Source organism: Ambystoma mexicanum, chromosome 13 (genome assembly GCF_040938575.1).
Source record: "Ambystoma mexicanum isolate Mex_15411 chromosome 13, UKY_AmexF1_1, whole genome shotgun sequence".
Classification (NCBI taxonomy): Eukaryota; Metazoa; Chordata; class Amphibia; order Caudata; family Ambystomatidae; genus Ambystoma; species Ambystoma mexicanum.
The window spans coordinates 717,358,238-717,370,722 of NC_090938.1; the positions used below are offsets into that span (position 1 = coordinate 717,358,238).

The following is a 12,485-nucleotide window of genomic DNA, read 5'->3' on the forward strand; positions in this document are numbered from 1 at the left end:
CACCTTCAGGAGATCCACATCCTGTTGCTGGCACTTGCTCTCCAATTCTGTGATCAGGTCCCTGTGGGTGCTTTGCTGCTTCTCCAGTTGGGTCAGTTTCTCCTGAATCTTCTTCATGTTCTCCTCTTGCTCCTTCTCCAGTCTGCTGAGCAGCTGCTGTTTCTCCTTCTCCAGAAACTGCTTCAGGTGATCAAATGTACTAAGGATTTTCTCTCTCTGGTTCATAATGTTTGCCTTAAAAATGAGATTTAAAACAAACAAAAGACAAACATTATATTTCTGATTATTATATTAACCATCATAAAGTAACCTACATGTAACACCTGCAGTGGTTTCCTCTTAATAACTTCTAAAATAAACCCAACACACGTGAATTATTGATTAATGACTGCCAATCAGCTAAAGGTCAGTATATTCCCCATATGGTGGCTCTGCCCGCACCCATGCTGTCATGTGCATCTGAAGCTCATGTGCAGCAGTAGTGCTCACTGTATAAGCACCCCATCTTCTGCCCTAGGCTGTGCATCACTGGTCCCTGTGTGCAGCAGTAGTGATTCCTGTCTCAACTGCGATTTCCTGCCCCAGGCTGTGCCTCACTGGCCCCTGTGTGCATTAGCAGAGCTATCTGTTTACGCTCTGCATCTCCTGCCCCAAGCTATGCATCACTGATCCCTGTGGGCAGCAGTAGTGCTCTCTGTATTAGCCCCCCACCCCGCCCCATCTCCTGCCCCAGGCTGTGCATCACTGGTCCCTGGGGATATGTTCAGATCCATGGCATCTGGAGAGCAGAGACACAGGAAGGAGCGTTACTCCCACAGCTCAATGGATAGGCTTGGATCTATGGCATCTGAAGAGCAGTGCCACAGGAAGGAGCGCTACCCACACGGCTCCAGAGATATGTTCAGATCCATGGCATCTGGGGAGCAGTGCCACAGGAAGAAGCGCTACTCACATTGCTCAATGGACAGGTTTGGATTGATGGCATTTGGAGAGCAGAGGAACAGGAAGGAGTGCTACCCCACACAGCTCCACAGATATGTTCAGATCCATGGCAACTGGAGAGCATCGCCACAGGAAGAAGCGCTACTCAAATTGCTCAATGGACAGGTTTGGATCTATGGCATTTGTAGAGCAGAGGAACAGGAAGGAGTGCTACCCCACACAGCTCCACAGATATGTTCAGATCCATGGCAACTGGAGAGCATCGCCACAGGAAGAAGCGCTACTCACATTGCTCAATGGACAGGTTTGGATCTATGGCATTTGGAGAGCAGAGGAACAGGAAGGAGTGCTAATATTAGCGCCAAATCTGAGGAAAGGCTTTAATGTAAACATGCATTATAAGCATTATAAGCTGCGAATCACTAGGTGCAAAGATATATGGTTACAATTATTTTTTTAGATCAAATGTTTTCAGTCTCCTAAAAAATATCCCCATTGAGAGAAGAAATTACTTTTTACTCCCTGAAAAATTATTTCACCTCCAATTTCAAAAATAGGGAGTAAAACATTCCTACTTAAAAAAATTATCTGGAGACCTGCGTCTGCTTGTATGGGGAAAATGAAGGTAAGTCTATACTATACCCCTCAGATGCAGATTTGGCCGTAAACAACTCCAGGGAGGGCCAGAGGAGACCCAAACCAAGAGATCCAGAGAGGTCGGCTGAAGGACCAGAAGCCCCAGGAGAAGATGCAGCAAAGCATGCAGACGCCCGATGTTAGTCAAAGGCAATAGAGACATACCAGAAGGACCACTCAGGGGGAGTAGCATGGGCCTGGAGGCTGAGGTAGCTTCAGGGAAGGAATTGGGCATGAGCAAGTCTTCAAATCTTCCTGAAGTGGGGGAAGAAGTGAAGTACTCTCTGTGTGACTTGGTCTTGCACAGGGAAGACTTGTGTTTCACCCAGTCACCAATGCTGTTAGATGGGAGAGAGGTGTGTCTCTTGCGGGCTGGGGAGCTACTTTTGTGGGATGATTAGGGTTTCCCCATAGTCTTCTTTTCCTTATACCTCTAGTTGAGTTTCACAGATCTGCTCCAGATTTTCCCTTTGTGAGAGAGGGAATTCCGGGAGATGTAGTTCTTATGTGTTTGGTCCTTTAAAATCGTCTGGGAATCCTGTCCTTGTGATATTTTCTTAAGAGTTCTTCCTTGTACTCTTGGCTTCAAGGTCTTGGTGATGCCATTCGCTGATCCTTGTGATGAAGAATGGGTGAACATCCTTCCCAGAAAATGAAATATTTAAAACCCTATGTACATATCTGACTGGGATGTGTCCATACTAGTCAGCTTCAAGTCCCACAGCTAAAGCACATGTCCAATAGGGATTGAAAAGTGAGAATCGGAAGGGAGAAAGTGGGATGTTTGAGGTGTGGTACCCTGTAAGGACACAAGAATTTCTCATGGAAACACAGCACCCTTTGTCACTGAATAAAACCCAAACAGATTTCACCAGCAGATCCATAGGAAAGTCTGGGAGTGTAGGAGATTCTCTCTCTCCAGGATCAAATATGTCCTTAAGCATCAAAGTAAATACAAGTGGTCCTAGTGAAAGTGTGGGTTTTCTCAAATGTTCATGTAGAGGAGCAGCCCCCCTCTCCTGTGACAGATAGGTAAATATTTTATTTAGGGCCTATACCCCTCCCTCCTGCCCAACATTGAAAACTCAGGAGTATTGTCTATTTAGGTAGTTTAGCTGCCCTTATACAAGGCAATGTACATTGGAAACAGGTAACACGGGACACACTTATTTAGGACAACATATAACATATAGGTACGCTTACAGTGCTCACAACATTAACACAGAATATTGATTCCTGACATAAAAAATATCACAGCAACAGGCATACATTTATTTTAAAATGAATACCATGGCAAGTGTTAAATTAGAAATAGGCCTCAGGGCAGGGTGTTGAAAGCCCAGAGAATACATAGCTGTTAAGAGCTCAAAACATGGTGGCCAGTAACCCAGCCACGGTTGGAGGATGGGGCTTGGGCAATCCAGGTGCAGACAATTTGGCAGCATCAAATGGGAGAATATATTATTTCCACAGTGCTGTTTTGCCAGTGAAACTGGCATACAGTCACAAATAAATAAGAAGATGGATTAGCCAATAGAAAACTAGACAACTTATCCATGTCTTGGACACAGTGTGCTAAGACGTCTGAAGACGTGGGTCATTTCCAGAACTTGTTTTGTCTAGTGTTAAGGTTGAAACATATGTCAATGAGTCCGTGAAATTTGGGAAACTACCTAGTCTTGCAAATTTGCATAAGGAGTAATGTGTTTCAGGAAGTGTTTTGACCTTTGACTAAAAGGGAAAATTAGAATATGTTAAAATCTAAGGTTTAGATTAGTATACAAATATTGTGCAATGCTGTATTCTCAATAAAGGTGTGTTCAAAAGGGGCAGGCTTTTGAGTCCTTGCCTGGTTAACTGATCAACGTTGGCTTGTGTAACGGCCCCCAGTCGACTGAGAATAAAACCTTTGCTGTTTGCACAATTCCGTCACTGATGGGGCTTTTATTGAATTATGACTGAGCAAGGCCTCCTTAACATTCCCAAATATAGCATGTTAAAATATGGAATCCCAAAGCAGCAGTGAACCAGGCTCTGAGGGCAGCATCCACTTATGTAAAGGTCCTCGTAGGAGGAACAGCAACCTATAGACCTGGGACATTGTATTGTATTAGGTTATTTACATAGCGCTCTCTCCCTATTTGTATGGCCTCAACGCGCTTTGTGGTTGTAACGCCCTAGGTTACCGCAGTCAATGTGGTGGAGGTTTTAAGAGTGTAGATTAAGAGATGCTTGTGTGCATTTTTGCCGGTTTAGGACTTAGGTGGCTGGCTAGGCTCCACTAAGCAGCCCACAGGTCAGGCACGTGGGTGGGCACTGTTGGTGGAGTGCTATTGTTGAAGATTCGATGTGTGCCCAGCTATACCGAATTTCTTTTCGTTGGTAGTCGCTGTATGCTAGTGGCACAGCTGTTGAGGTACGTCAGGTGTTTCAATGTGGACGGTTATGTGCGCTGCTAGACCGGAATGGCATAGCTATAGCTGCATTCTACAGTGCATGGATGTTTGGCCGTGCCTGCGGCCTGTGTCCACAGACGTGGTGTAAGGTATACGTACCGTATGCTATAATGTAGTTGGGGTGCAGGTCTAACCACATCTGGATTTGAGACTCCCAGATAGTGGGGGGAGAGGCCTATGCTTCACAAAATGGCAGATCTAAGCACACCTAGATTTGAGACTCCTAGATAGTGGGAAAGAGGCCTATGTTTCACAAGATGGCAGATCTAACCACACCTGGTTTTGAGACTCCTAGATAGGGGGAGAGAGGCCTATGTTTCACAAAATGGCAGGTCTAAACACATTCGCATTTGAGATTCCTAGATAGTGGGAGAGAGGCCTTTGTTACACAAGATGGCAGATCGAACCACACCTGGTTTTGAGACTCCTAGATAGGGGGAGAGAGGCCTATGTTTCACAAGATGGCAGATCGAACTACACCTGGTTTTGAGACTCCTAGATAGGGGGAGAGAGGCCTATGTTTCACAAGATGGCAGATCGAACCACACCTGGTTTTGAGACTCCTAGATAGGGGGAGAGAGGCCTATGTTTCACAAGATGGCAGGTCTAAACCCCCCTGGTTTTGGGACTCCTAGATAGTGGGAGAGAGGCCTATGTTTCACAAGATGGCAGATCGAACCACACCTGGTTTTAAGACTCCTAGATAGTGGGAGAGAGGCCTATGGTTCACAAAATGGTAGATCTAACCATACCTGGTTTGAGATTCCTACACAGTGGTAGAGAGGCCTATGGTTCACAAAATGGCAGGTCTAAACACATTTGCATTTGAGATTCCTAGATAGTGGGAGAGAGGCCTATGTTTCACAAGATGGGCGATCTAGCCACACCTGGATTTGAGACTAATAGATAGTGGGAAGAGGCCTATGTTTCACAAAATGGCAGATTTAAACACATTCGCATTTGAGATTCCTAGATGTTCGTATAGAGGCCTATGTTTCACAAAATGGCAGATTTAAACACACCTAGATTTGAGATTTCTAGGTAGTAGCGTGGCTACTTGTAACTGAAATTGTCCCTAACTTGTCTGTTGATGACGGCAGCGTGGTCTTCGTCTAGCTCTTGTGGATACTGTTGGGGCTGCTCGTGGTGATCTCAGGAAGGTTTTAGCGGAGGTGGGGGTGGTCCCTGAGTGAGTGGGGGTTCGGGAGAAAGATGTAAGTATCTCAGTGTTTTACAGCTTTTAAATGCTAACTAGGGTATACTAGGTGCTTGTTACTGCTTTCCTTTTCCTTGAGGCAAATGTGAGGTGGGGGCAGTGTCATCTGCTTTGGTAAAAGTGAATGAGGAGTTGGTGTTAGTAGACTGTTAGGCTGCCTGTTCCCCTGCTGACACCTGCAGACACAGTCTGGAGCCACCGCTGTAGGAGCCACCCTTTGCCTTGAGACCCTTAGCCTCTGGGGATGCTGGGCAGGGCTGCCCTGGTCAGATTGTCTATTAAGGGGAAGGAGAATCAGATTGTGTGGGAGGGCTGGGAGGCGGGATGGAAATGGGTTGAGGAAGCAGGCAGGGGAGAGGGACAAAAGCGCATGCAGCAACCCCTGAAATATAACATGATGGCTATGGAGGGTTCGGGGGCCTGGCAGCACTCACATTAGCCGCCTTGGTGTGGTTTGCGTGCCGTGGAGCAGGTCTTTTGGCCTGTGTTGTGGGGAAAGAAGCCTCGGAGGCGGGATGGAAGGCCTCACACCCACATGCATCTGCTATCATACATTTTCAATGACAATGATAAACCGCACAACAGCTCTGCCATTACAATACAGCGATCCTCCATGCCAAAAATGCAGTCTAGCTTGACACATAATGAGTCTCCTACTCTCACATACTCTCCAGTCGATCACAAAGCACCGATCCACTTGCCAGCTCGATACGGGCAGCAAGTAGGGACTTGGCCATCCCCACCCAACTTCACATTGGCTAAAATGCACACACACATTCTAAAGAGATGTGCATGAGCAGGAGACAGGGGAGAAGGTCAGAGAGACATACGGCGTTCAGAAGCTCCAGAGCAAACACCCGGGCTATCGTCTTCCACAGCAAAGCCGGGCTGCAAAGATGGTGAACAGACATGCACAAGAGCTTCTTGTACATAGTACATAGTACAAGAGCTTCACTCATTGCCACTGACTCCGCTCTACCACTCGCTGCACACCATTAGAGGGTTTTTATACACCCCCTAATGCACTTACTATGGAACGGTATCCACAGGAGGTCTCATTATTATTCCCTTATGTCGCTGACTCCCCCGCATCCGTTCCTGCTTTTTGTTATTTTCATAGGACCCTCATGTCAGACTTCCAGCTCATCCTCCTGGCACTCTTAGAGGATGTCTATTCTCTCCCGTTTCCAGCTCTGCTACGTGTATTCTTAGCGGATGTCTCGTATCTCTCCCCTCCAGCTCTGCTACTTGAACTCTTAGGGGATGTCTCATATCTCTCCCCTCCAGCTCTGCTCTCTGTACTCTCAGGGGATGTCTCGTATCTGTCCCCTCCAGCTCTGCTCTCTGTACTCTCAGGGGATGTCTAGTTTCTCTCCCCTCCAGCTCTGCTACTTATACTCTTTGGGGATGTCTCATATCGCTCCCCTCCAGCTCTGCTCCATGGACTCTCAAGGGATGTCTCATAGTTCTACCATCCAGCTCTGCTGCTTGTACTCTTAGGGGATGTCTCGTATCTCTCCCCTCCAGCTCTGCCCTCTGTACTCTCAGGGGATATCTCGTATCTGTCCCCTCCAACTCTGCTACTTTTACTCTTAGGGGATGTCTCGTTTCTCTTCCCTCCAGCTCTTCTCCCTGTACTCTCGGGGCATGTCTCAAAGTTCCGCCATTCAGCTCTGCTCTCTGTACTCTCAGGGGATGTCTAGTTTCTCTCCCCTCCAGCTCTGCTACTTGTACTCTTAGGGGATGTCTCGTATCCCTCCTCTCCAGCTCTGATATTTGTACTCTTAGGCGATGTGTCGTACGTCTCCCATCCAGCTCTGCCACTTGTACTCTTAGGGGATGTCTCATAGTTCTCCCATCCAGCTCTGCTACTTATACTCTTTAGGGATGTCTCGTATCCCTCCCATACATCACTGCTACTTGTACTCTTAGGGGATGTCTCATAGTTCCCCCATCCAGCTCTGCTCTCTGTACTCTCAGGGGATGTCTAGTTTCTCTCCCCTCCAACTCTGCTACTTGTACTGTTAGGGGATGTCTTGTTTCTCTCCCCTCCAGCTCTGCTCCATGCACTCTCAAGGGATGTCTCATAGTTACCCCATCAGGCTCTGCTACTTCTACTGTTAGGGGATTTCTTGTATCTCTCCACCCCAGGTCTGCTACTTGTACTTTTAAGGGCTGTCTCATATCGCTCCCCTCCAACTCTGCTATTTGTACTCTTAGGGGATGTGTCGTATCTCTCCTATCCAGCTCTGCTCTCTACACTCTCAAGAGATGTCTCATAGTTCCCCATCCAGTTCTGCTACTTGTACTCTTAAGGGATGTCTTGTGTCTCTCCCCTCCAGCTCTGCTCCCTGCACTCTCAGGGGATGTCTCATAGCTCTCCCATCCAGCATTGCTACCTGTACTCTTAGGGAATGTCTCGTATGTCTGCCCTCCAGCTCTGCTCTCTGTACTCTCAAGGGATGTCTCGTATCCAGCTCTGTTCTCTGTACTCAAGGGTTGTCTGGTATCTCTCCCCTTCAGCTTTGCTACTTATACTCTTTGGGGATGTCTCATATCGCTCCCATCCAGCTCTGCTCCATGGACTCACAAGGGATGTCTCATAGTTCCCCTATCCAGCTCTGCTCTCTGTGCTCTTAGGGGATGTCTCGTATGTCTCCCCTCCAGCTCTGCTCTCTGTGCTCTTAGGGGAGGTCTCATATTGCTCCCCTCCAGCTCTGCTCTCTGTACTCTCAAGGGAAGTCTCATAGTTCCCCCATCAGGCTCTGCTACTTGTTCTGTTAGGGGATGTCTTGTATCTCTCCTCCCCAGCTCTGCTCTCTGTACTCTCAAGGGATGTCTAGTTTATCTCCCCTCCAGCTTTGCGACTTGTACTCTTAGGGGATGTCTCGTATCTCTCCCTTTCGGGGATCTCGTATCTCTCCCCTCCAACTCTGCTCTCTGTACACTCAAGGGATGTCTTGTATCTCACCCCTCTAGCGCTGCTACTTGTACTCTTAGGGGATGTCTCGTATCTCTCCCCTCCAGCTCTGCTCTCTGTACACTCAAGGACTGTCTCTTATCACTCCCCTCCAGCTCTGCTCTCTGTACTCTCAGGGGAGGTCTCGTCTCTCTCCCCTCCGGCTCTGCTCTCTGTACTCTCAAGGGATGTCTCGTTTATCTCCCCTCCAGCTTTGCTACTTGTACTCTTAGGGGATGTCTCGTATCTCTCCCTTTCGGGGATGTCTCGTATCTCTCCCCTTCAGCTCTCCTCTCTGTACACTGAGGGGATGTCTCGTATCCCTCCCCTCCAGCTCTGCTCTCTGTACTCTCAGGGGATGTCTCGTATCTCACCCCTCTAGCGCTGCTACTTGTACTCTCAAGGGATGTCTCGTATATATCCCCTCCAGCTCTGCTCTCTGTACACTCAAGGGCTGTCTGTTATCACTCCCCTCCAGCTCTGCTCTCTGTACTCTCAGGGGAGGTCTCGTCTCTCTCCCCTCCGGCTCTGCTCTCTGTACTCTCAAGGGATGTCTCGTTTATCTCCCCTTCAGCTTTGCTACTTGTACTCTTAGGGGATGTCTCGTATCTCTCCCTTTCGGGGATGTCTCGTATCTCTCCCCTTCAGCTCTCCTCTCTGTACACTCAGGGGATGTCTCGTATCCCTCCACTCCAGCTCTGCTCTCTGTACACTCAAGGGCTGTCTCTTATCACTCCCCTCCAGCTCTGCTCTCTGTACTCTCAGGGGAGGTCTCGTCTCTCTCCCCTCCGGCTCTGCTCTCTGTACTCTCAAGGGATGTCTCGTTTATCTCCCCCCCCAGCTTTGCTACTTGTACTCTTAAGGGATGTCTCGTATCTCTCCCTTTCGGGGATGTCTCGTATCTCTCCCCTTCAGCTCTCCTCTCTGTACTCTCAGGGGATGTCTCGTATCTCTCCCCTTCAGCTCTGCTCTCTGTACACTCAAGGGATGTCTCATCTCTCCCCTCCAGCTCTGCTCTCTGTACACTCAGGGGATGTCTCGTATCTCTCCCCCCCCAGCTCTGCTCTCTGTACTCTCAGGGTAGGTCTCCTATCTCTCCCCTCCAGCTCTACTCTTTGCACTCTCATAAGGTGGTCTCGTAGCTCACTCACCCAGCACTGCTCCTTGGACTCTCAAAGGGGCCCTTGTGCCTCTCTGCCCTGAGCCTCTCTACACATATATAAAGCCACCCCTCTTACCTTGAGCTCTGATGCGTTCCTTTTTTCTTCCTCTATCCACTCGTGCAGGTCCTTCAGCTCTTTTTTCAGATGTTCCATGTGGCTGTAAAGTTTATCCTAAAAGAATAAAACCAGTTTGTTAGTCAAAAGATTTCCTGCAAATGAATAATCTACACAGAACAAGACAGAAGGCTCCCAGGACAGCCTCGTTGGTTTCCTACGCTTGTATATAGTCTATAATAAAAAAAAAGCCTCCTCCGCCCCCTTTATGTTCTCATAAGCTCACTTACAGTCTATATAATGTATGCTGCCTCAGACTCCCAGCTGCTCCCATAGGCTAATGGACAGTCTATAAAGAATGCTCCCTCAGACTCCCAGCTGCTCCCATAGGCCAATGGACAGTATAGAATGTGTGCTCCCTCAGACTCCCATAGGCTCCCATAGGCTAATGGACAGTCTATAATGTATGCTCCCTCAGACTCCCAGCTGCTCCCATAGGCTAATGTACACTCTATAAAGAATGCTCCCTCAGACTCCCAGCTGCTCCCATAGGCTAATGGACAGTCTATAAAGAATGCTCCCTCAGACTCCCAGCTGCTCCCATAGGCCAATGGACAGTATAGAATGTGTGCTCCCTCAGACTCCCACCTGCTCCCATAGGCTAATGGACAGTCTATAAATGTATGCTCCCTCAGACACCCAGCTGCTCCCATAGGCTTATGGAGAGTCTATAAAGAATGCTCCCTCAGACTCCCAGCTACTCCCATAGACTGGTTTACAATCCATAGTTCATCCACCTTGGAAGACACTCTGTTCATATCGGTCTTGACGGTTGACACTACCCCCGACACTACCCCTGACACATATGTAACCTGATTTGAGATCCTTGCCCTGGCACAAACACACCTAGTTCTCCTCAGCAGACTCTCCTACGGTGGGAGGCTTATGGTCCAGAAACCTGCACCCTCAGCAGGGGCATCCGCAGCGAGACTTGGGACACACGGCACACGTGAGGTCATGTGTGAGGTCACATGCTGGGCACATGCTAAGTTACATGCAGTGCACTGATCAGAGAGTAAAGGTTACGCAGAAACCTCAATATCAACCATGGTTTGCTCTAGTAACTGCTATTGCAATGCAATCCAGGGGGAGGGCATTAACATGCATTATCGGCCCACACCCTAGTTATAGGCCAGGCGTTGCATCTGCTACTGACACTAATGTACGCTAGGCTCCCAGCACCACCTCCTTGGTAAGAACGCATTTCACAGTGATTTACACTTAGATGGCCTGTAATTGTGAGATGCAATAAAAGAATCAAGCACTGGCAAAGCCAGTAGGTCTGGCTTTGCCAGTGTAACGGGTAAGAGGTTTCCCAAACCCCCTATAGCCCAAGAAAGGCTGATCCTCTGTCCTATGAACATGTCTATTCTTCCTCAAGCATAGAGCAGCGCCAGCCTCACATGTGATGGGACTGTGCCCCAGGGCAGGGTCCCTTGCCCATCAGCAGAGAGCTCGCCGTTGGATGAAGTGGGGGTGGGAGGGGCTGCAGTCCAGCAGTGGGGCAAGAGATCTGGAGTCAGAAAAGGTGAGGAAGTGGGTCTGCAGTCACAATAAGTGATATTTAAGGGGTTCATTCGGGAACAATCTCCCGTTATTTCCTTAAAAGAAGGGTATCATTAGAAGTCAGGCCACCGCTTCGCCAGTTTATGGGTTTAGAAGCCACACTTAACAAAGTGCCTGCTTTGACATGGAGTTACTACTAGCAGGTAAAGCGGCAGCACCTGTCCATGCAGGATTACTGTTATACAGACAAGGAGCTGACCTCATCCCAGTAAAAATATTCTTCTTATTATAACACACACTATTTCTTCCCGTGTGGTACTCTGCGAGCAGAAGGCTTAAGACTAATTCAACTATAAACCAATGAATGTTGAACCCAAATGCTCTGGATATCTGATTAATTTGATATCCCAGGCTACCCCGAAGCATCAAGTGTTGCTGCCTTGGAGCAAAAGACAATACATAAAGGAAAATACTGTAATAGCTCAGTGGCTATTTATTAGTTTTACAGTTGTTGTCTAACAAATGAACATGATCTCCCAAAGGAGCATTTACAAAGATGATACTTTCAAAAAGAAGCAGTGGTCATTACAATGCACAATAAATTGCATCAGATAGTATAGAATATATACTCTGGTGTTGGCAAGAAATAAACATTTTCAAACACAAACCATCCACAAGGTGTATAGCTGAACGAACAGTCTATCTAATGAAAAATAAAGCAAAACAAAACAAAGCAAAAACCCCAACACCTTAGGACTTGACATTTGGTTCTTTGGCCGTGGCCACAAACACACCAGACTCTGGTGGGGGTCGCATTTGGTTGCTTTGCCCTATCATACACAACCAGGACGTGTTGGGGTTTTTGCTTTGTTTTTCCTTTCTTTTGTTTTGCTTTATTTTTCATTAGATAGACTGTTCGTTCAGCTATACACCTTGTGGATGGTTTGTGTTTGAAAATGTTTATTTCTTGCCAACACCAGAGTATATGTTCTATACTATCTGATGCAATTTATTGTGCATTGTAATGACCACTGCTTCTTTTTGAAAATATCATCTTTGTAAATGCTCCTTTGGGAGCTCATGTTCATTTGTTAGACAACAACTGTAAAACTAATAAATAGCCACTGAGCTATTACAGTATTTTCCTTTATGTATTGTCTTTCGCTCCAAGGCAGCAACACTTGATACTTCGGGGTAGCCTGGGATATCAAATTAATCAGATATCCAGAGCATTTGGGTTCAACATTCATTGGTTTATAGGTGAATTAGTCTTAAGCCTTCTGCTCGCAGAGTACCACACAGGAAGAAATAGTGTGTGTTATAATAAGAATATTTATACCGGGATGAGGTCAGCTCCTTGTCTGTATAACAGCATTTTTGATGCCCTTAACCTGACCTTCCCAATACATAGGGCCTTCCCTTCGGTTTACTCATGCAGGATTACTGCCTGTCCTGTGGGATTCCATCAAGGGGATAGCTGCAGCCGTGCAGTG

At 47.4% G+C, this 12,485-nt stretch overlaps 1 protein-coding gene across 8 annotated transcripts in view; it reads right to left on the minus strand.

Annotated features, from left to right (window-relative positions):
* LOC138521784 (E3 ubiquitin-protein ligase TRIM39-like) overlaps positions 1-12,485 on the minus strand; it is a 196,670-nt gene that overhangs the window by 147,443 nt on the left and 36,742 nt on the right. For 7 of the 8 annotated variants that reach the window (XM_069634868.1, XM_069634867.1, XM_069634869.1 and 4 more), the window contains 2 exons: positions 9,448-9,543; positions 4-234 (listed from right to left, as the gene is read on the minus strand). In XM_069634868.1, the coding sequence (XP_069490969.1) occupies positions 4-234; positions 9,448-9,543 (327 nt within the window). The remainder of the gene's footprint in view (positions 1-3; positions 235-9,447; positions 9,544-12,485) is intronic. The other variant, XM_069634865.1, reaches the window with a different exon arrangement.